The sequence below is a fragment of the Crocodylus porosus genome, unplaced genomic scaffold (genome assembly GCF_001723895.1).
Source record: "Crocodylus porosus isolate Cpor-Errol unplaced genomic scaffold, CroPor_comp1, whole genome shotgun sequence".
Classification (NCBI taxonomy): Eukaryota; Metazoa; Chordata; order Crocodylia; family Crocodylidae; genus Crocodylus; species Crocodylus porosus.
Window position 1 is genome coordinate 63,084,214 of NW_017728906.1, and position 24,669 is coordinate 63,108,882.

The 24,669-nt window shown below is 42.4% G+C and overlaps 1 protein-coding gene across 6 annotated transcripts in view; it reads left to right on the plus strand.

Annotated features, from left to right (window-relative positions):
* The window catches only part of SCML2 (sex comb on midleg-like 2 (Drosophila)), a 92,774-nt gene that overhangs the window by 31,832 nt on the left and 36,273 nt on the right, over positions 1 to 24,669 (plus strand). For all 6 annotated transcript variants that reach the window (XM_019529246.1, XM_019529245.1, XM_019529242.1 and 3 more), the window contains 2 exons: positions 8,285 to 8,373; positions 9,826 to 10,069. In XM_019529246.1, coding sequence (XP_019384791.1) covers positions 8,285 to 8,373; positions 9,826 to 10,069 — 333 coding nt within the window. The remainder of the gene's footprint in view (positions 1 to 8,284; positions 8,374 to 9,825; positions 10,070 to 24,669) is intronic.

A 24,669-nucleotide genomic window follows, 5' to 3' on the forward strand; every position in this document is an offset into this window, starting at 1 on the left:
AGTGTCACCCAGGCCCATCACTAGCTCTAGCTCCAAGTAGGTGTGGAGCCAGAGCTGCCTGTAGCAGAGCCAGGACCGCATTCCAGCCCTGCTGCCATGGACACCTGCTAGAGGAGGAGCCACCTGCACTGTAGGAGCACTGGCTGCCGTTTTCCCATGGTGAGCCCCCCACCCACATTTACTGCAGGGGAACGGCCAGAGGCCAGGGGTCACCTGTGCCCCCATGCTCTGCCCCCTAGGTGCCCCAACCCTACAGTCTCCCACCCCGGGATGGCCCACAAAGGATATTGTACATAGTTTTCATGGGAAAGGAGGTTTTTATTGCTGGTGAGTGGGGTGGGTGGTGTAGGGGCTCTGTTTGTTGGGGAGGGATTGGGAGTGGGGTGGCTGTGGTTTACGTGTAGGAAATAAAAATTTCTTCTTGTGAGATGTGTCTGTCTGCATTGAATGTGCAGCTGGGGGTGGGCAGGGGGATGGGTGGAGGTCTGTTGGTGGCAGTGCAGGCAGGCTAGAGTTGCAGCTTGACAGGTGGTCACTGTGGGGGGGAGCCAGGAGGGCCCAGACAACTTTAGGCCAGGCAGCGATCAACATGATAGGCCAGCATGGCATCCAGCAGGAGACCAGAGCACTAGTTGTTCCTGCCAGGAGCAGGGGCTGCAGCAGCCATAGTGTGGGGAGGCACAGATGGCGAGAAGAACACTGCTGCATGCTGTTTCTGCACTGGGTATGCTGTTCCTGGCCAGGGAAGTGGCTGGCCAGACAGCAGCAAGTGGTGCTGCCTTTTGAAAAGGGCTGCTGGCAGCTGCAGCTGCAGCTCTTCCCAGTGATGGCAGTGGCCTGTTGCAGGGCCCTGGGAAGTGGGAGCAAATTGGCAGCGTGTGTAGATGCTTACCCAACAGGTACTTTACTCATGGGTAAACCAGTGCTGCAGCAAATGCACATGTAGATGCGCCCACTATGCCTCCGAATATTAGAACTAGGGGTCATAAAATGAAACCATTAGGTAAATGTTTAAAACTAACAAAAGGGGAAAGTCTTTTCTACACAAAGTATAATTAAACTTGTGGAATTCATTGCTGCAAGATGTTGTGTAGGCTGATAACTTAACTCAGGTCAAAAGGAGATTTTATAAATTCTTTAGAGGAAAGGCCCATCAGAGGGTACTGAACATGATAGAAAAGGGGTGCAACCTCAAAATCTGACCCAGTAAATGGCATTTTTTAATGTTCTTATGTTAACTAAGCTTAGCTATTGTCGGTTTTATTTTTCTGACTCGCTTCTGATTGTCATTTGTACTCTTCGATCATAACTTTTAATTTAAGCGATTGTTTTAGTGGTAATCAGCATTCATCCATTGTTAGGAAAATGTTGTGTTGTTACCTTGTGCAGCATTTGTTTTTTAGCATTTTTTTCTGAATAATTTTTTTTAAAAATGGCTAGGAACTGCACCACTATCTCCACAGTTCAAGGTAAATTCAACTGTGGCTCACAAAGCTTTGTACTTTCCAGTATTCTCAAATAAATATTTGGTAAAAGCTAGTGCAGGCTTTTTTTCCCCCCCTAACAGCTACAAGCTGAATATTGTGGGAGAGCTTTTTGTTCTGCTACTGTATAGCAGGCAAAATTGAATTGTGTAGTCCCTGAGATCCTTGAAGTAAGTGAATCCAAGACAGACAGAGACTCAATAATTTCTGCCTGTTGCATTCCACTTCAGCCGCTATGGGGAGCTCACACTTTATCTACTAGTGAAATGCTCTGTGGCTGCTTAGGGACCTGGAAGAAAAAACCCAAAACAGCACGTTGAGCACTCCCTCACCAAGAAAAGCATATGCCCAGAAGAGGCATCACGTTAGTTTGACCCAGCTCTTCCAACATCTGTATAGATCAGTTGCTTCAGCAGGACTTTTTGGTCTGAGTCAATCAGTTTTAGATAAAAATACCAGAAAGCCCTGCTGAAGCAGCCAATTTATACAGATGCTGGGAAGCCAGGTCAAATTGATGCACTTCTTCTGGTAAAGCACTGTGGGTTTTCTTGGTTTTTTTCATGTCTGTTAGCTCCCCATGAGTTGATCACTGATATCTGAGTATTTGCCTAAAAGTATGCCGACTGCTGAGGCAATTGGTTGCAGTCACTGGAAAAGGAAAGATAATATAAGAGAATGTTACTGTAGTAATATAGGACTGATGAAGGACACATGTATGTATGTTGAACTTTGTAGGACATTACACTGCAGGACATCTGCTGATTGTGACTGCTATGTGAGAAATATAGAAGCAGACAAAAAAAAATTGTAGCCTGTCTGTATTGGGAAATTAAAGAAAAAATATGTCTGAAAAAGAAATCCTAAGCCTCTCTCTGCAAGCATAGAAACAGGAAACCCAGTTTATTCATAAAGATTACAAAAGAAATGTATTTGGGTAAGGAGGGAACTGTACAGACAAAGGGACTTATGGTATAAATACTGTATATTGGGAAGACTTTGATAAATTAAGTACAGCCATATTGGAAGTACTGTATTTTCTTGAATACAAGATGAGGTTTTCCCCCCCTAATTGGCATGGGAGAAATCCCCTTATCTTATAATCGCATATAAGGAAACCTCATTAAATACATAGTTTTGTCATTAGACTGGTGCCAAAAGCAAGGGAACCCAGCTGTCAGGTTGATTAAACGGAGCCAATGTTGAGCTGATAGGAACCTTTGTTGTTATTGCTGAGGCCCTTAAAAAAACACATGAGTTTTTCCTCCGCAGGGAACAGGCGCCAGGTCTGGAGGTACCAAGGATAGGTTAGTGCAGCCCATCTGAATAAAATATATAGTAGTGCCCATTAACGCAGTCTCCCTCACTGCCAGTTCTTTTTCAAGTCATGGTTGAGCCCATATATAGCTTACATTTTGACTTCCTTTTCATTCCCACAGCTGAGTTGTGCCTTTCCTTCCCATTTCCAATTATTCCTATTCCTTCACCAGCCTTAAATGGGGCCCGAAGCAGTTCACCTAGAATCCCACTGTCACACCCCTCTCAGCGTGGCACGTGTGATTAGTATGGCCCCGTCTTCTATGAGGTGAAGCTGTACCGGGTTGCCCTATATCTCAACTGCATATACATTTTTGAAATGTAGGACTCATGACAAGGACACTCAGTTCCAGTCATGAGTAGGAGCTAATTAGCACGTAGATCCTTTGTGGGGAGGTATCTGGAATACATACATATGTGGTGCGGGGGGAGGGGATCACCATGGCTTGGAATGCTGTTGACTTTGCTGGGGCCCATTCAAATGAACTATGGTCAATCACAAGCCATTGGCTTTGGGATAATATCATGCATAGTGTGTACTATGAGTCTGGAGTGCAGGATACTTGCCGGTTGTAGCACCACATATGGTGTTTGAATGATTGAGTGTTGCTCAATTGAGAGGATTTGGAACTGATTTGGCTAATTTGACCTGGAGTATGAAACACTTAAAAAAAAAAAAAAAAAAAAAGTGTGTACTATATATAAGTAACTGCCAAAGTGTTGCTCAAAAGTGTGTTTATGGAGTACCTGTGTTAAAACTTGCAGCAGTTTAAAAAAAAAGGTAACATGCATCAATTCTGGATGAGCTAAGTGTATGGGTATTATATGCAAATTGCTACAGTCATGTTTAATTTCAAAGTTATTGTTTTCAAATTTGCTTCTCGCTTCTATGTATTCAGGGAGAGCAAGGTCTGATAGTAAGCAGAGAGGGAAAGGGCTTCCAGCGGAAAAAGTTTGGGGGAAGTAGGGAGCAACGGGGCTACCTGATACCCCAGATTTATTTTTCCTGCTATAGCAGTGGGAGGTAGACAAATTCAAGACAAGCTTCCAATAAATAGATTCGATACATGGAAAATTACAACAAATTTATAAATTTTCCATATATAGAATCTATTATTGAAGAGTTGTCTTATAATCAGGGTTGTCTTGTATTTAAGTAAATACGGTAATGCTTCTTAATCTTTTCTGCCATGACTGATACAGCTAGCTAACATTATGCTTTCATAAGTGAAATAACCAGTACATATAATTAAAAGTAGTAAAGTCTTTAGGGAATACCCTTTTCTCATCTTGGGATAAAAAGTAAGGATGTAAGTCTCACATTCCCAACCATTTGAAGCATTCAGAAAGGTCAGGCTAGCACTTAATCTATGAAATGAGCTCTCCGCCCAAAAGATAGGAAAGCTACTCTGACCTTCCCTTATACTAACTATAAAACATACCACCTACTTTGGTCATAATACCTGTGAGTTATGAGTTATGATAATCTGAAGATGCCTCACCAGATTGTTATGGTTGCTAATACTGGCTTTGCGATTGTCTGAAGGAAGTCCTAGGTACTGTTAAAATATTATTTCTCTGTAGTATGATACTGATCCTTCTCAGTTTTGCCTGCATGGGGGGCAAACAGGATGGAGCCTGAGTTTACTCTACACAGGTTTACTGGAAGTTGTTTCGAAGCTCAGGTTTGTTGCACAGCAAAAATGTTTAGTGACATATTTAATTCAAGTAATGTAAATAGGCTTACTGGCCAAAACACAAACACACTTAAAAAAATAATTTTGAGTGGGTGGAAAAAATTAGTTTGATCTGAAGTGAAATGTATGTGTTTCATTTTCAAGTTTTCTTATGTCTTTTTACAATGTAGGCAAATTTCTAAACAAAACATTTCAAAATAAACTTTGTCATTTTTTTTAAATCTATTTTTTTTAAAACTGAAGTGGCTTTTTTGGGAAATAAACTATTTGTCTTAAAGTTACCTAACTTTACATAGTGTTCCATAGAGTAGACACGGTCATAGTGTTATAAAGGATATTTAGGGAAAAGAATTAAGATATAGCAATAAAAACAACTGATACAGATATAACTGTTTTTGCCATAGATTATATCATTTAAACTGTAGCTATTCCTAAACTGATAGAGTTTTAGCGTAGAAAATTTGCATGTTTGTAGGCCAGCCCATAGCCATGGTTGCATCTGTGCAGGCAAGTCAGTCAATTGAGGTGTTAAACTTACTGCATATTAAAGAAAGGGGTGGTGTCATCTCTTTGTTCTGCTTGCCATTCCTATTCAGTCTAGCTACTTAAATTTTGTACATATTAAGCACATGGTTGCAAACCATGGAGGAATGCAAGTTTAGTCTCTTTCACGGGGACTGCCAGCCATTCTCAACAGGGGATTTATTTGCCTGTTTTGTCCCACCTGTCCTAGAATTTCTAGAGAGAGGCTAGGTTCTAGCAATTGCATATCCTGGCATAGACAAAGCTTTTTGAAAAAGCTTTATTGGCACTTGTACAGCATCTGGTTCCTAAGCAAATCAGGGAGCTAATAAGGTGTATAATTGCCTCCTGCTAAATACTTGGAGAGCTGACTATCCCAAGTGGTATGGAACCTTTTGGTCCCACCATTTTCTTTGTCACAGGAATACATGATTAAAATAATCCCTCCCACATGAAGTTTAAACATTTTTGTATCATTATATTATGTGCTTGAAAGCAGTTATTTTAGTAGTTAAGGTTTCAATTTCCATTTGAAATTAACAGTACTTTTAGAAGTTCATAATGTTTTTAAAAAAATTCTTTCCATGCTTTTGATTACCATTGGAGTTCTAAGAAAATTTAAGTATAATAATTTAAACTGCTGTTTAATTGGTTGAGTGTCACTTTTATCAGCATGTGCATTCTGATTATTTTTGAGCCAGAAATATAGTTTTCATATAATTCAAAAGGTTAATCTAGAAACTTAAAAAATGGCATGTTCTCTAGATGATTTGAGAAACCGTCTCTAGAAAGTTTGAAAGTTACCTCAGTAGCTTTCAGGTTAATTAATATGACAGTGTTTACCATGTGTGATGTTAAGTGCTCAGTTTTAAAATGTGTTTTAAGTAGTCTGTTGCTTTATACAACTTTTAAAACAATTTGTTCAGCCTAACACAACCTAAAGTCACTGAGCCAGGAAGTCTAACTCAGGAAAGCAATTAATGTTACCTTATGCATTAAATAGTCAAAATTATGCAAGTTATCCCACATCTATTCATTTTCTTTAAAAAAATTATACCTAAATTATCACATCTTCAGTCCCTGGAAAGGATTTCACACTGTTTTCTTTCTCAGAGATGTTTCCTTTTAAGCCCCTATTATTGTTAGGGTTTTTTTCTAAAACAATTATGACACACTTATATCCACTTAGGCTAGGGACAGAAGTTATACATAAACTGGTTTTCAACCTTTTTAATTAAGTGTATCCCCAGTGGCCCCCTTTTTAGTAAGTTTACCCCCTGGTGGGGGGAAGGGGGTGATGAGGGGCCAAATGTGGAGCGGGGGCGTGTTGCAGCTTCTGTGCAGCCCTGGTCTCACCCTACTCTGGCCCTGAACCCGTGAGGCAGCAGCATGGGGTGGCCGTGCTCTGTCCCCACCCACCCTCACTTATCTCCTGGGACCTTTCAAAGTACCTTTGGGGCATACACATACCAGTTGACAACTCCTGGGTTTAAGTGATCAGAAAACAGTTCAAATCTGTAACACAACAGAAGTTCAGAGCACTTAAACTGCTTTCAAAATGGCAGAAACCAGTTTAAGATAAATCTGGTTGGATGTAGTCGAGGCCTGCCTGGTGTATCAGACTGAACTGATTTAGGTCAAACTAGTTTATGGAACTTCTGTCCCAGACCCCTTCCTGGTTTAAGTTAGCTCACAGTCCCCCAGCATCCCAAGATGTACATAAATGGCATCCCCTCCTTCTCCCGCCTCAATGTGCCAGCCCTGAGTCAGACAGGCAACCTGCTCAAGTGGGAGGGGCAAAAGCCTGGCAGGAATTGCTTCCCCTCCCCTCCCCCGTGCCCTAAGAGTGGGGTAGGGGCACAGAAGCCTGGTAGTGCCCTCCCCCCCACCAGGTAGGCCTCGACTGGAGTCCTATGTGGGCCAGGGTGGGGTTTTAAATCCCCTTCCTCCTGCCTTGGCCAGGAGCAGGGAGCTTGGATAAGCCTGGCAGACCCACCTCCGTGCCCCCTATGCAGACCCAGGCTGGGGTCCCATGTAGGCCAGGGAGGAGGTTTAAAGTCCCTTGCCCTGCCTCAGTACCTTGCTCCCTGCCTTAGGTTGGAGCCTGGCCACACCCTCCCTTCCTCCCTCCTTGAGCAGGGAGTAGGGGAAAAGCCTTGGAGGGCTTCTCTCCCAGCTTCCCTCCCTTCCCTTTGGTGGTGGCTGGCAGGCTGGGAGCTGTGCTCTAGCACCCTCCACCTCACCTCAGCCACTGCAAGTATGTGGTTGCATTTCCAGAATCAAAAGTGAATGTCTGTTCACTTGCTTCTTGGTTTAATCTACGCAGTTTAGACTAACCTGCAAAGATTGAATCAATTCAGCCACAGGCTTTTTGTCTGTCTGTATTTAACCTTAAAGCTCTGGCTGGAAACATCCACAGCTCATTGCTTTCAAATAGAACCCTTGAAGTGTTTGAAAAAGACAAGAAGATATAATTGTATCTCTCTTGTTACTTGGAGCTTCTTGGTTTTGAGAGAGAATTGCCTGAAATGAAAAATATTCCAGTCAAAAATTGTTTTGCTTGAATAAAGTTCTTAAACAAAACAGATTTAGGTTATGTTAATTCTTTGCGCATTTTATTTTTAAGAACATTAAGTTAGAAACGCATTCTATTTTATGCAATTGCAATATGATACATATGTTTACCAAAATGTTTAATTTCTGCCACTCCTTGTTTTTTGTTCTCTTTGTGGTTAAAGGATATATTGTGTCATTGAAAAAAATGTAGTTTTTTGTTTGTTTGTGGTAATCAAAGCATCCCAACAGCATGGAGGAAAAAAAGGGAGCCTAATAAAAGAAAAGGGGGTGGAGAGGCAGATTACAGAGAAGCTAGAGCTGAGTATGTCATTTGAGAATGAGAGAGAAGACTGGCTGAGTAAATTAAACTGGGCACTATGTAAAAGAAGTTCTATAGGACTGGGGAATATGGGAATGACTTAATCTCCTGTACTGCAGCTTGCTTGTCTCTAGTCACACTTATATATAAACCATGATGAATGGTTTTGCAGGCAGATCACTCTAAAAGGAAATAAATTATACAACATACTGCACTGAACAGCTGTCCTATGTATTCACATTTCTTGGCCGCACTTTATTTTTAGTCAAGCCCAGAACAAGAGAAGATTAAACATTAGGAAAGTCAACTTTTTATTCTTCTCCTTCCTGTTTATTTGTGTGTATAAGGATGAAACAAAGATCTTATATACAAGTAATCTGTTTGCTACTTAGGGTTCCAGATGAATGCATCTTCTTGGCCAATGTTTCTCTTAAGAACACTAAATGGAGCTGAAATGGCACCTGCGATGTTCTTTAAGAAGGTAAGAAGAAAGGGGCTCCTAGTAAGCAAGCTTCCGTCAACTGGTCCATGATTACAGTTTTTATTGAGGATGCCAGGATATTGTACTGTTCTCCTGAGCATGGAAAGGCAAGAATGTTATTTAAAATTTCTTTGAATGGATTGGCAAGCCACAAAACTGGACAGGAAATGATCATCTTCTAGTACAAATGGATGGGCATCTCTTTTCCTGTGTTTGGACCTTTAAGGTACGCTGTATTACTTAGAAAAAGTTGACTTAGCTTGGTATTTATTTAATGGATTTAAGACGTGCATCTCGTTTCTTGTACTCATAGTGTGCTTGTATATGTGTTACAGTAAGTTTGTAATAGAGAATGAGAAGCTTCAGAACACATATAAGAGTGGTTGGAAAGTCTGTATTGAAAGTTTTTAGTTGATGCATGTTAGACAGCTGAACTCCAGTGGGAAAGCAGGTGAAAGTAATAAACAGGAACACCATCAATTTTAGAAGTAGGACTTTAGCTTGTGTAAAATGGTATGGAATATGCACAAACATGCTTTAACGATAACAATACAGTTCAGTTGATCTGTTGTTTAATTGGTCTTCATCAGTCTAATTAACTTACTTTAAAATCATTATGACAAGTCAAGTGACTTCATTCTTACTTTCGACAAGAGCTATGCAATTGAGTCAGCAAAACTAACATTGGATTTGATACTGGAAGCCCTTTCCTAGTAGAATGCCTGTTGTTGTAAGAAATGTCTTGATTTGAATGCATTCATAATGTACCTATACTATGAGCAGTGACAATTTAAACTTTACTATATTAGCCTTTCAGTTTGTCTCAGTGCTGTACTGGAGGGCCTGCGTTGTAAGGATTGAAACAGTATTTGGTTTCTATTCAGTCCTTTGGCTTCTGCTGAGATTAGCAATGAAGACAGTTTTTAGATTTTTGTGTTGGTGATTTCTCTTTTGTCTCCTTGGAACTCACTCAAGACACAGGTCACACAGGCATGTATAAAGCCTTCAAATGTTAATTTTTTTTATGTGGATCTGTGCTAATAACCAAGAAGAAAATATTCATTAATCCCTTATCAATTCCAGAAACTCCTAGCCTCTGGCAGAAATACATGCTATCCTCTTATCCTTTTGTGTTGGACTATGTAGCGCTTAATTGCATATTTTTAGAGTCTTCACTCTCCTGCAGAATACAGCAGATTTTTTCTGCTTGTTGCTTAAGTAGGTACTTTAAACATAACCTTGCTCATAGTCAAAGTCAATGGCAAAGCACTCAATCACGTCAGTGGGAGCAGAATCAAGCCTCAAAGATATAAGGAATCGTTACAAGTGTTTGTTTTTCTATGTATATTGCATGATATTTTAATGTTAGTTGGTACAAAAAGAAATATTACGAATAGGTTTCTTTAAAGAGTTCATAAAAACATGAATGTTCTGTTACTCTTATTTTGATAGGAACCACCAAAACCTGTTCCAAACTGTTTTAAAATTGGAATGAAACTGGAAGCAGTAGATAGAAAGAACCCTTACTTAATTTGCCCAGCAACCATTGGAGATGTTAAAGGAGATGAAGTTTTTATTACATTTGATGGCTGGAGAGGAGCATTTGACTATTGGTGCAAATATGATTCTCGAGATATTTTTCCAGTTGGATGGTGTAGCTTGACAGAAGATGCACTACAGCCACCAGGGAACAATGGTAAGACCACTAGTAATAGTGCACAGCCTGTCTTCCCAAACTTGCAGCTGGCCTTATACAGAGTTTAACATTTGATTTAGCTGTTCATGCAGATAAAATAATTATCACCCTATCCTACCTCCTAATTTTTCTTTTGCTCCTTTACAGTCTTTCTAAACTATCCATGTACATAGAGGTTCTGGAAGCATATATTTTTAAATCCATATGGGCAGTTTCCCTCCCAATACTTTGTTTCTTTTTTTTTCTTTGTTATTAATTATGAACAGATTCCACATTTTAAACAAATCAATATTTTAAACATTCATTAAAACCAATGGGTTTTTTTGCAGTATTCTCAGTTTCTACTGTGACAAGAGATCAGATTATATTCTGTTTTCTGTGTACTTTGTGAGGAACCTTTGATATCAACCAGAATTTTTACTTGTAGTGTTGGTACTCCTAATAATATTGTAAACTGTATTCATAGAATTTAACAAGAATTAATTTATTTTTCTTCAAATTTGTAGCCGTCCAGGACATCAAAGTTGGTATTTATACAAAAGAACTCTTGAGACAAGTAAAAAAAACCCTTTTTTAAGGACAAAAGTACAATAAAGCGTCCTATGATGTTTGAGGTCTTTTAAACTCTACTTACCCTTAGCATTTGTTTTGGACCCAATACTTCATGTTTTCAAAGTGTGTATTTTTAGGACCTTCTAAGTATTCTGTCTACTACATGCTTATTTAGACACATGAAAGTATAAATACAGAGCCCCCTTGGGACTTATAACCAGTTATATTCTGTTACGTACTCATTGTTCTTCTTGCCAAGATGAGTGAAATCGGAGAAAAATAGCACGAAATATGAGGTTTTGCTATCAAACAGTTTGGATTACATCAGCTTCTCCCTTCAGATTTTTTTGAAGGATAATATGCCATATTAACTCAAATCCAAGACAAGCCCCTCATGTTGGATTTGAGTAAAAGCTTGAGGGGTGGGGAGGGGACAGGCAACTGCTGTGCAGAGCTGGATTAAGACTTATGGGAACCTTGGGCAAACACAAAATTGGAGCCCCCCTTACCCGATGGGAACTATACTCCAGTGCAGGAAGGAGCCCCTTCCCTTCCTGGCACTGCCCCTGCCAAGGGTGGGGCAGACCTCCATGCCTCCCCGGCGCGGAGGCTGAGTGGACCTGGCTGGGCTGGGGGAGGGTAGAACATGCCTGCCTCTCCTCCCTGCTCCATATCCCCCCTGTAGCTGTAGGCTTGGGGTTCTCCCTCCCTACCTTTCCCCCTGCGGCCCCTTGACAAGACACCTGTAGCTCCGTGCCATTCCCCACCCTGGCCCCAAGCCCCATGCACCACCCTGGCTGGGCATTGCCCCCAACTTCTGTCCCTGCCCCACTCACCTCTTGCTGTGGGGACTTCAGTCTACCCCTTCCCACCCCCCTACCTCTTTCCTCCCATTAGACTTGCCTGTAGGGAGCTGGCTGCCTGGCTGTGTTCATGGCCATACACATGCATAGGGGTGGCTCTAGAGGGGACCTGGAGGGGGCTGTAGCCACCTCAAAATTCACTTTATACCCCCCTGTAGCCACCCCTCCCAGCGCTGCTGCCACCAGCTGTCTTCCACACTCCCTCTTGCAGCCTCCCGGCCCAGCTCCCACACGAGGAAGATGTTCAGTGCTCCTGGCTCAGTCCCTGCACAAGAAAGAGGCTGTCACCACCCCTGTATCTCTTGGCAGACCCAAGCAAGGCCCCTTGCAGCCAGGAATACTGTCTGCCTGCAAGGGGAAACCTGCCATTTCTGGGAACCCAGGCATCCAGGTGCCCCTGATTGGCTGGGGCCCCTGGGCCTGGGCCTGGGCCATGCGTTAATCTGCCTATGCTGCTGTATCTCTGATTCCGGTCCTAACATTGGGTCAGAGCAGCAGCTGCTGCCTACCCCTCTCCCGCCATCACTTCCATGCTTTTCACTGCTTGCTACCTGTAAGTAGTTGGGGAGGTCTGGGGGCAAGGTGTGTGGGGAAGGGGCAAAAAACAGTGATACAGCCACTTTACCCTCCCTTGCCACTGCTTGTCCCCTTGCTGCTTGACTTACTGCAGTGGTGAGGGGGATGAATTTAAGATGACCCTCCAATAGTTAGATTATGTACATGGAAAAATATAACTAATTTATATATTTTTCCATGTATAGAGTCTAATTGTCGTGGGGGTCGGTCATCTTAAACTTAAAGTTGTCTTGGATTTGGGTAAATATGATAAGACATTATTTTTAATATTACTAATAATAATTTGCTCTAATCATAAACATTTTCACTATTAGTATTAAGTGGATTAATAAAAAATAGGATTGGTTACACAAAGCATACTTCTTTAGAAAGGCTGGTAGAACAAGAGGGCAAGAGAATTTATTTTTCCCCTTCAAGATTGTGTTTAAATCAGTGTAAATACTAAACAGTTGAGCAAAGTTTTTAAAGATTAGTATGAGAGAGAGAATAAAAAATGTTAGTGTAGTTAGACCTACTGGACAGAGACAGGTGGGGGAAAGAAAGATGGTCTAGTAAAGGACCTTGCCTAAGAACGTGGCATCACAAACATTTTGCCTAAAGTGCGGTAAACTAGGTTGTTCACTTACAGCATAGTAGATGTTTTGTGATAACTTTCATTGAGTAAGTGACCCTATAAGTACTGTGAAGCAGTCGTCTGCTTTAGGATACACCCTGGCTTTCCTTACAGCAATTTGTTCTTATAGACATACCTGAGACTCCTGCTCTTCCACAAACTTTGCGTAACTTGGACAAGTTAGTTGAGACTGTATTTTAAAGGCATTGAGGCTCCTATTGATTTCTAGTAGCTTTTAAAAATCTAGACTAGCTCAGTGCTTCAGTTCCCTATGTGTAAAAGTAAAAGCACTTTCCCTCTTTACAGGAGTACTCCAAGAGCAAAGGTGACACATGCAGATTAAGAATTAGCTTTATGTATGAAAATTCATGTACTTTAATTATGATAAAACAAAGTTTATTTTTATATACTGTACAGAAACAAATGCCACAAAAGCAATCTATAGAAATTTTCTTCAGAAGTTTATTTAGAAGCCATCAAGGTATTGTGCTCAGATCAATTACATTTCCTGTAGAAGCAACATTATTTGATGGCTTAGGCTGCCCAAGAGCTGTAATATTGCAAACTGTAATACCAGTTGATGCTTTGAGACAATATGTAACAAACTTTTTGTTGTGAGGGGAGGGTTTTTTTGTGATACCTTCTACTAGGCCAACAGTGTAGTCGGGAGAGAAGTTTGACAACCTTTTGGGGACAGACTGCCCAAAATGAGGAAGGTCATAAAAACAATTGCCTCTTGTATATTTTATGGACAGTCACAGCTGTAACACACCAATTCTTCTACAAAATTTTCTTTCAGATTTGTTAAAAGAAGTCAGACCTGAGAATTATGTGGGCATATAGTATCATTGTTCATATACTCCCCTTGTTAATTACGTTATTCAGGAAATAAAAGCAAAAAATCCTATCTCTTGTTAAACAACTTTGGCAGCAGATTAGAAAACCGGTATTTGCCAAAGTTGGTAACTTTCATGAAGCCTCTTGGGGGGTTTTTTGTTTCTTTTTAAACTCACCAAATATAGCAGTTTAAGTATTCCTAAAACGTTTACCACATTTCTGAGATAAAGTGTTTCATTCTTTGATATTTCTGGTCACAAATAAAAGTTTCACGTATCTGATAAGTGTTGCTTTGGGAAAATCTGGTAAATGATTTCTTTTAATGTATTTGAGAAGTGAGCCCAAACATAGTTGTAGCTGTGCATGAGCATTTTGTTTGCTCATGCTCATTTTCTATTTGAACAGGAGCAAGTTTTGGAAAAGCAGGTCAGTGCCTTCATTGTTGCCTTTGGACTTGCTGGTTTGTAATTATTCCGGTTATTTCATTATTAGCATATCACTTCAAGGCCTACCGAGAAAAGAAAAGAAGCAATTCGTGTTTTATTTTTAAAGCTAAGATAGTAAAGATACTTTATAGTCAATTTATTTCAGTTCTGAAATATTATAAATAACTTCATGATCCCTAATTGACATAGCAGTCACTTCTGGCTCTTGATGCCAGGAATCACATACCTTTTTGTCTGTTAAAGCAGTAATTTATGACAGTTTTAATACAATCCTTCACATGAGGAGGGATTAGAATCTGAAGAAGAGGACCATGCCTGTGCTATAGAGGAAGGAAAAACTAAGACAAAGCTAATCTAACCAAAAGAAAAAAATCCTTCCTGATCCCGAATTCAGTCATGCGTATGACCCTCAACAGAAGAGCAAGATGTTCTTGCCAAGGAATCTTTAGAATTTTTTTGGTACCAGACAAGAGCCTCAGTATGTGCCAGACACTTACAGTTGAACAATACTCTTAGGTTCCTCGTTTCCTCAGCTTTTGATCGTCTCTTTGTGTCCATCATAATTGCTTTATTCTCAGAATGTACAGCTTCTGCTTTCTTTTCTATCCAGTGGGTACAGCTTGAAAAGTAAGTAGGAGATAAATCCTGAGAAGATCTGAATCCTTATAATCCAGGTCGTCTTCTGCCTAGGAAAGTACCCTAATCAACAGGCTGTTGGGTAAAAGGTTTATTTTTCACTGAGCAGTATTCATGATCTTGGCTTCAGATAGTTGCTCTGTGGTTTTTGTCTGAAATCTAGACATTTAGAGATGTTTTCAGGGCAAAATGGATACAGCAGAGGTAATCTAAGCATTTATTTGTTAGAATCGAATTAAGTGATTTAGATGTTTATGCTTACTTATGTATCTTAAAGATTGAATAGGATCTGGGCCAAAGTCTGTAGGCTAAAAAATGTCTGTTCTAAAGGCCTAATCCAGTGCTATGGGGCATCTGTATGGCCAGATTTCCAGAGACCTAGATCTGGATAAAGTCCTAAAAAAAAAAAGTTTGAGTATTCTTTCTCAATATAAAATCGAGAAGGAAGAGCTGAAGATTGAGAATAGTCAAAATATTTTTTTCTTAATTTAGGGATGTAGGTGCTCTTGCTGATCTTTCTTGTGTGTAGTTTTCAGAGCAGTGGGATAAGTGGAACAAGTTGTCAGGATTTGTGCATGAGTGTGTGATTTTTGAGGAATGTAGACACCCTGTTTTCCCATTATATAAGGTATGCATGGCTGCAACAGTTATCAGTTTCTTTATAAATACATTTAATGCCAGTAATTATACATAACATATTTTGCCTCATGGCTAGGAGTCTGCTTGACCCCTCAGCATTAGCTAATTCTGAGATTCATTGCCTGAGGGTAAATATTTATATGGGCCTGGCAGATTTATTAGTCAGTATATTTTGTGCATCTTACTTTGCCACATTGCACTTTTTTAGAGGTGACATGCTCAAACTAATGACTTTCCACCCTGTAACCCTCATAACCCTCAATTGACTGTAGCCAGTGAAAGGAATCTCTTTCACCTTTTAAGAATGTATTGTAACTAGTTGACTTGAGGTTTAAGATTTGAGTAGATCATAAGCTCCGACCTCAGATGGCAGTAAAATTCATTAGAGGCAAGTTTCTTTGGAGAATTCTGTACTCAGCATGTTCACTGTTTAGTCATCACACATCAGTTCTTATTGTTTAGGCAGCATAATACGCCTTGTATGTATAATATGAGGCAGTAACCTTTTCTTGCACAAAAGAACACCAACTAATGTAACAAATGAAATGCGTTTTTGAGCAAAATGTTTAGTAAGAACCTTCAAAAATTCAGTTGGGAACAAACCTTTTTGGAAACTGATGACAATATAGTTCAGAAGCTTCATTTACAAAGGTTGAGTAGCATGCTTCATATAGGTAATGACAAAAAACAATCAGTTTCTCTGTCTCAGATCTTCCCAAACTTTCAATATGCAATGAAAGTGTGAGAAAATGAGATGCAAAGAAAAGGGATGTCACAATCAGAATCTTCTAGCTGAAGTACTGCTGAGAAGTATTTTAGTGACTGAGAAGATAATGCTCAGTAATCTAAATATAAAAGTGATATGTTATGAGGTACTGTTGGTTTTATCCTTAGTTCCCTCTTTGCATGCATTGCCTCATTGCTTTTCTCCTAATTCAGTGCACTTTTTGTGGGCGAGAGTAGTCTCCTTTCATTATGCTAATCAACTGTGATAGTAAAGTCCTCTTCAGGAGCCTTGCATAGCCATGGGGCTCAAATGCACTACCCAATGTGTTTTTTGTGTATATTTTTCTTTTTTAAATTTCTAACAGTGTGGGCAGGGACTCTGAGCTATGGAAAGGAATGCTTGGAAAAGAAGGAGTGGGAAAGTCCATTTCAGTGGAATTCATCTCCTGAGCAAGTATTTGGAACATGATCTTGTCATCACAAGCTCCTTATTCCACTAAAGCAACAAATGGGAGTCAAAGACATCTTGCATAACAGATGCAACCCTGCTCAAACCACTGGTAACTGTCTATGTCATAATGTGTAACTGGGATCGTTGTAATGTCATCACCAGAGCTGTGACCCACACAGCCGACTGCTGGATGGATCATCATTTGATATATTGCCATGTCTGTTCATATCACCCCAAAATTACTTAGAAAAAGCAACTGAGGAGGAGATTCAATTTTGGGTGCTTGAAAAACCCTGCTAAAAGTAATAATCTTTAACAGTGCCTCAGTGAGAACCTCTCTGACCTCCCTGATGATCATGATACCATAGAGCTCTAGGAGAGTCTCAAGAAAGACATCCATGAGGCATGTGAAAAATCTCTAGGCTTCTCCAGAAAGAAACATCAGGACTGGTTCAATGAGAAAGGTAGGGAAATGTTAAGTTCCTCATTGACAGGAAAAGAAGAGCCTTGAAAACTTGGCAGAATGATATCGACTCCAAACAGAAGCAAGACATCTATCACAGCATTAAAGCCAAGACCCAGAGGAAAAAATGAGTGAAAGAACAAGTGGTGGGAAGACAAAGCAAAAGAGATTCAAAAGCTTTCTGGTAGCCGTGACATGCGTAGTTTCAGCAGTGCAGTCAAAGCTATCTATGGGCCAGATACGCAAAGATTTGTCCCTCTGAGGTCCTAAGATGGAACAACACTATTTCAAGATAGCTCCACCATTAATACAATGAAAGGAGCACTTTCAAGAGATCTGGAGATTCTAGTGTTGAAGAAAATACTATTAAAGCCATTTCATAACTCCCTGTTAAGGACTATCTTGCAGATCCATCAACTTATCAAGAGGCCTTGAAATCCATTAAGCAAGTTTGTTCTAATGGGATACCAGATGAAATTTATAAGAAAGGTAGAAAAAAGTTTTCTCATCAACAACACGTTATCAAAATGTGGAAATATGAACAGATAACCTGTGACTTGAGATATTACCAGAATTGTTAGCATATTCAAGGAAGGAGATAAATCGGATTGCAGCAATTATTGTGATATTGCAGTCCTATATGCAGTGGCTTAGAAACAGACCCATCTGCTATTAGAACTGGAGTCAAAGCAAGGATGTGTGATCACACCAACACTCTTTTCCATCTATAATGCAGTTCTATGTTGTATTGCTGACAGGCTTCTTCTATCTAGAGGCAGCATCCAGTATCGTTTGAATGGGAATATCTGTAACACCAACTGATTCTGTTCCAAATCCAAGATAACCAACACTTCCATTATTGATTTTTCAGTGTGCTGATGATTTTGTTGTGTGTTTCCATTCAACTGAAGGAGATCCAGTTCACTCATTATAGCTTCTGTGAAGTATATAAAACTTTGGATTACTCTTTTTCAACCCAAAAATTGGTGATTTTTTTTTTTTTTAATCGGAGAAAACCAGGATCCCTGCTGATAATGGTAACATCAGGACCCAAATCAAACTTCTCATCTACCACACTGTTCCCATTGTTCTTCCATCCTAATCTGCTGTATGGATGTGAAACTTGGAACTTGGACAACATATTGAATGCTGTGAAACATTGCCCTCAGCAATTCCTTTAGAAAATCTTCCATATCAGTTTGGGAGGACAGCAGAACAAATACACCGTTCTCAAGCAATCACCACCAATATTGAATCTATGTGTATGTGGCAACAGCTGTACTGTTATCTGGCAGCTAGCTCCCCCAAAACTCCTATACTTCCAATGGGATTTAACGTCAGTACCTGGGAGTCTCAAACTTTTTTTGATTATTTTGAGCAAACTTGTGGAATTCTGCCACTTACGGAGGCAGGTAGATGAGAGAGATGAACACCATGACTCAGCATCACTAGGATCTACTCCTTTTTTTCTCCCAAATGGTTTGCCAGTTCTGCACTCAAACATGCAGATCTTGGATTGGCTGCCTCCTGTGGACTCAGAGGCAACTTCTATATTTCCTGGAAGACTGTCATTTTCATATTAAGTAAGTGATGAGTAAAACAGGCCTCAAGAGGGTCATTTAAGTACTACTGTAATAAAGATGATTATAAAAGTAGAACACAATGCACTGCTCTACTTGGAGGAGGTCTATTGAGCCGCAGCCCTTACTACAAGCTGGGAGGCTGGCTATGCCACATCCTCAACTCATGCGCAACTCCAGGTTCACTATGGTGCCCATCACTATAGTAACAAAACACTTTCTACATACTTAATTTTGCACAGCAGGGGGCGTGAACACACAAAGCATGTAGAACTGTTTAAACCTGAAGCAGACAGATGTACAAGCTTGTTAAACAAAATTAAATTTGCCTGAAATAGTTCAAAAGTGTACTTGGATAAACAAGTACTATTTTAGATTCATAGATAGATTCATAGAGTTGGAAGGGACCTCAGTGGGCCATCTAGTCTGACCCCCTGCCCCTGGCAGGCAAGAAAAAAGTCACCAACCCTGGGGTCATATGATCCCAGCCAAGTGCCTGTTCAGTCTCCTCTTGAAGACCCCCAAGGATGGGGTGAGCACCACCTCCCGTGGGAGCCCTTTTCAGATTCTGGCAACCCTGACTGTGAAGAACTTTTTTCTAATGTCCAGTCTAAACCTTATCTCTAGTAGCTTATGGCCATTGTTCCTTGTCATTCCAGGGGGTGCCCTGGTGAACAGATCATCGCCTACTTCTTGTTGCTCTCCGCTTATGAATTTGTACGCTGTCACAAGGTACCCTCTCAGCCTTCTCTTGGAGAGGCTGAAGAGGTAAAGATCCCTTAGCCTTTCCTCATAGGGCCTTCCCTGCAGGCCTCTAATCAGGCAAGTAGCCCTTCTTTGGACCATCTCCAAGTTGTCTGCATGCTGCTTGAACTATGGCATCCAGAACTGGACACAGTACTCCAGATGCGGTCTGACCAGTGCTGCATAGAGGGGGAGAATCACTTCCCTGGACCTGTTTGTGAAGCACCTACGGAGGCACGACAAGGTGCGTTTGGCTCTGTCAGCTGCTTCATCGCATTGGTGACTCATGTTCATCCTGGAGTCAGCAGTGACTCCAAGATCTTTTTCTGCCTCAGTGGAGGTGAGAAGGTTGCCCCACCAGCCTGTAGGTATGACGGCAGTTCTTCCTCTCTATATGTAGCACCTTGCACTTGTCCTTATTGAACTGTTGCTGTCTTCCCACTTCCCCAGCCTGTCTGGGTCGGCCTGGATCTGGTTCCTCCTCTTCAGGGTGTTAGCTGCACCCCATAATTTTTTGTCATCCATGAATTTGGACAGGGTGCTTCTCATCCCCTCGTCCGGATCACTGATGAAGATGTTGAACAGCACTGGCCCCAGAACTGAGCCGTGAGGGACTCCACTGCACACATCTTTCCAGGTTGACACTGACCCATCCATCACCACTCTCTGAGTGCGACCCTTGAGCCAGTTTGGTACTCAGTCTACTGTGTAATCATCCAAGGCAAATCCCCTCAGTTTATTTATAAGGATGGTATGGGATACCTTGTCAAAGGCCTTCTTGAAGTCCAGCTAGATAACATCCACCTTGACTCCTTCACCTAAACAATTGGTGGCCTTGTCATAAAAGGAAACTAGGTTAGTCAGGCAGGACCTGCCTGCTAAAAACCCACGTTGGTTACCCCTCTGCATCACATTACCCAGCGGGCTCCCACAGATGTTCTCCTTGATAATTTTTCCTAGGATTTTCCCAGAGATAGAGGTAAGACTGACTGGTCCATAGTTCTCCGGGTCCTCCTTCCTCCCCTTCTTAAAGATTGGGATGACATTAGCCTTCTTCCAGTCCTCCGGAACCTGACCTGAGCGCTCATATATCCTTGCCAGTGGATCAGCTATGATCCCTGCTAATTCCTTCATTACCCGTGGGTGGAGTCCCTCTGGCCCTGGTGATCTGAATACGTCCAGTCCCTCTAAGTGACTTTTTACCATGTCGGCATTGACTGTTGGTCGGTTGATGTTCCCTTGGTTTGTGTCCATGATGTATGTTGAAGACTTGTCAAGATTGCCATTTAAGAAGAAAGAAGCAAAAAACTCATTGAAGAGCTCTGCCTTGTCTTTGCTATCCATCACTAAGCCCCCCTGCCCATCCTGTATGGGTCCTATGCTACCCCACACTGTCTTTGCTCCCAGTGTACCTAAAGAAAGACTTTTTATTGTCCTTAGTCCCTGACACTAGCCTGAGTTCTAGGGTTGCCTTGGCATTCCTGACCAACTCCCTGCAGGTGTGGGCCAAAGAAGTATACGCGTCTTTGCTAGCTACCCCCTGCTTCCATTTCCTGTACGCCTCTTTTTATCCTCTTAAGGTATCTTGGATGCCCCTGGTTAGCTAAAGGGCTTTCCTGGCCCCCTTTCCTCTGCCATGGGATTGACTCACTCTGAGCCCAAAGAATGGTTTCCTTAAGGAATGTCCACCCACCCTGGACCCTCAACGCATCCAAGTTCTTAGCTCATAGCACCCTGCTAACCAATCCCCATAGTCTCTATTAAAGTTTAGCACCCGTGCCCTGCTGGGTATAATGCCTGCCGTTCACTGGATAGTGAATTGAATCATTTGGTGATCACTGTCCCCTAAGTTGCCTTGAATCTGCAGGTCCCCCACCAGGTCATCCCCTGTGGTGAACACCAAGTTGAACAAGGCATTGTTCCTGGTGGGACACCTTACCTCCTGTGCTTGGTGGAGGTCCTGAATACAGGTTAAGAACCTGAGAGAGCAGTTAGATCTAGGTGACTGCTCCTCCCAGCATATGTCTGGCTAGTTAAGGTCCCCCATGACTATTGTACCTCTAGACTTCACAGCCTCTTTGAGCTGCTTGGAAAATTCCTGGTCTAGTTCATTGTCCTGGTGTGGTGGCCTGTAATAGACCCCCACCACCAGATCCCTTTCACCCCAAGCCCCTTGGATCCTAACCCACAGAGTCTCTGCTTGACCACCCTCTGACCCTAATTTGAGCAGGGAAGATGTGTACTGTTCTTTGACATACAGAGCAACTCTCCCACCTTTTTTCCCTACTCTATCTCTCCTATACAACCTATAGCCCTCTATTCCCACCAACCAGATGTGAGAAGAGTCCCACCAGGTTTCAGTTAGTCCCATTAGGTCAAAGTTGTTGCTTGCTAGCAAGGGCTTTAGATCCTCCTGCTTGTTCCCCATGCTTCTGGCATTTGTGTATATACACCTAAGTCCCCTGGTGGCTGTCCCTAATCCTCCCTTAAACTGCTGTTTGATAGGATCTTTGCTGCATACCTGGGCTGATCTTGTATGTGTCTCTTGGTTTGGTGTTCCGTGGCTCCCTCCGTACTCATCCTCCCCTTTCCCTGACTAACCTAGTTAGCCAGAGGAGATCAGCCAACCTGAAAGAGAACACACACTTACCTCTGGGGGAGAGGTGAAGCCCATCCCACCCAAGCATGTCTCTTGTTCTGAAGTATGGGTCGTGGTCCAGCACAGTTTGAACTGATTCACTGTGAACTGGTTCATTATTATATGTGGACACCAAGTGTTCTGTGATATGGATCTTATCAGTCTGCCAGGAATCCCAAACTGCATCACTTGTCACCCCACCCAAGATGCACTGCTGCAACTGGTCACTCCCTCTTTTCCCTTTTGTTGGCATTTTATATTGTTGCACTTTCTTCCACTGTTTGTTCAGGAAAAGCTATTTTTCTATTGAACAGATGTGTCCTCACTCCCTTCTGGACCACAAAACCTCATCGTGTCCCTTCCAGTTTCCTCTAGTAAACAAAGTACGGGACCAAGTACTTCCTTGCTTCTCCCTTCTCCCTCCCCCCCCGCCCAAGTTGGGCAAACGCACTGCAGACAGTCTTTTGCAGGTTACTGAAGTTTATTAAACTCATATTTAGGAAAGAAGGGAAAATAGAAAAGTGAAAATGCACTCCAGCTACAGATCACCCCTGCCCACCCTCTGGGTCTCCCAAACTATGGGTGCAGGCTCTTCCCCGCTGCAAGGCATGATGGGCTGGGTGTTCACTTTCACCCCCTGGTATTAGAACCACAGCATTTCATGCAATTGGAACTGGTTGCCAATCAGTGATGTTTTTGATTGGTTCTGTTGTTATGTGTCTCTACACCCGGAGGGAGGATTACATAGTTTTGTTTCTTTTTTCTTCCTTGTAAGCAAAGTGAACATATATACTCAAATACTAGGCTTTTCTGGCACGGGGTAGTACCTGTGAAGATAATGTTAGCCTCCCACTTTCATTTCCGGTGGGAAGATCTTGGCTTTATGCCCACTGTACAGAAATGGGAGACTCTTTCCTAGCTTGCTTCTGAGGCCATACAGCAGAGGGCAAGTGAAACTCGGGGGTGTCCAAACCCCAAGCCTCTGGGCTTGGGCCTGCATGTAGGATGCCTGCCAAGTGATTAAGAAGTATCTGAGGCCCTGGGTAGGAGTGGAGGATGTTTGCTGGTAATAGGGCCACAGATGATTCTTGAATGACTCATGAATTTAGGGTGGATTTGGCTTGGAACACAGAAAATTTTCCTAAAAAAAAAGAAAAAAAAATCAAGTTTTTGGCTTTGGGCTATTACCATGTATAAGTTTGTATGATACAATGATCCAGAACAGGGGAGGGCAAAATATGGCCCATGGGTCAGATTCCGTGCCTGCATACCCCTACCTACAGAACCAGGGCTCTGTCCTAGCCCTGGCCCCATGCTGTCATGGCCCTGTGATCCTGGGCAGGGCACACAGTCAGGTGGGGAACTGTATCTGTGACCGGGATCTTGGGGTGGTGACAGCATGGTTTTAGGGCTGGGGCAGACACACCATCCACTTCCTGCATGCCCTTGCCTGTGGAACCTGTGCTTGTCACAGCGGTGTGCAGGCAGCAGATCCTAGCTCTGCCCTGGCCCCTGTCCTGTGCTGTCTCCGCTCCAAGATCCCAGTATGCTGCTCCTTACCAGCCTGCAGCCCCATCCCAGCTGCCTAGCCACGTGCCCTGCCTACGTAGATCCTGCCCCAGCTGGTGGTGTGGGGCAGATGGGCCTGGGTGCCTGGGCAGTGGCAACTGGAAGGAGCCACTGCTGTCAGGGCTGCTGGGAAATGGAGGATCTGGCCTGAGGGCTGTATTTTGCACACCCCTGATCTAGAAAGTGACTTGGTTTAGTTAGAAGGTGAAGACCTGTGCCATGCACTGTGGAATGACACTTATGAGAGTCTACCAATACCTCCAAATATGAGGATCTTAGCTACTCAGTATATGGTGATGGGGAATTGCTCTTGAGCGCTCCCTCTAGTTTGCTCTTCCAGTCTTTTGGCTAGGGGCAAGAAAGACTAGGCAGGGATCTGAACTCCAAGCCCTCTAGTCTTGGGCCTTGCCTGTAGGATGCCTGCCATGGATTTGGGAGTATCTGAGGCCCCAAGCTGAAGAGTCTGGGAGGCAGGATACTTACCAGTGGTAGTGCAGAATTGAACAGGCACACAAACTTGAACAGTTGAGCTCTGCTCAGCTGATAATATTTGGAATTGGTTTGGCTAGAGGCACAAAATTTGTGGGGGGGAAAACATAGTTTGCAGTTTGTACTATATATAGGTAGGTGGCAAAGTGCTGCTCGGACATGTGGTTATGGAATACCTGTGCTAAAATGTGCAGCAGTTTCAAAAAAGGTAATGCATCAATGCTGAATGAACTAGGAGTATGGGTACTATATGCGTATTTCTATAGCCATGTTTAATTTCAAAGTTATTGTTTTCAGATTTGCTCCTTGTTTCCATGTGCTCAGGGAGAACAGGGTCTAACAGTAAGGAGAGGAGAAAGGAGCTGTCAGGGGAAAATGTTGCATATATTTCATAGACATATGCTTGGGGCAACCAACACGGGTTCATTAGAGGCGGGTCCTGTCAGACCAACCTGGTGGCCTTCTATGACCAGGGCACCAAATCATTAGACACAGGGGTAGCAGTGGATGTAGTCTTTCTGAACTTTCAGAAGGCCTTCAACACTGTCTCTTACCCCATTCGCATTAAAAAACTAGGGGACTGTGGTGTCGGCACCTACACAGTCAAATGGGTCGCTAACTGGCTGGAGGTCTGCACCCAGAGAGTGCTGGTGGATGGGTCATTTTCGACCTGGAGGGATGTGGGCAGTGGGGTTCCCCAGGGCTCGGTCCTCGGGCCCGTGCTGTTCAACATCTTCATCAGCGACTTGGTCGAGGGGGTAAAAAGCACCCTGTTCAA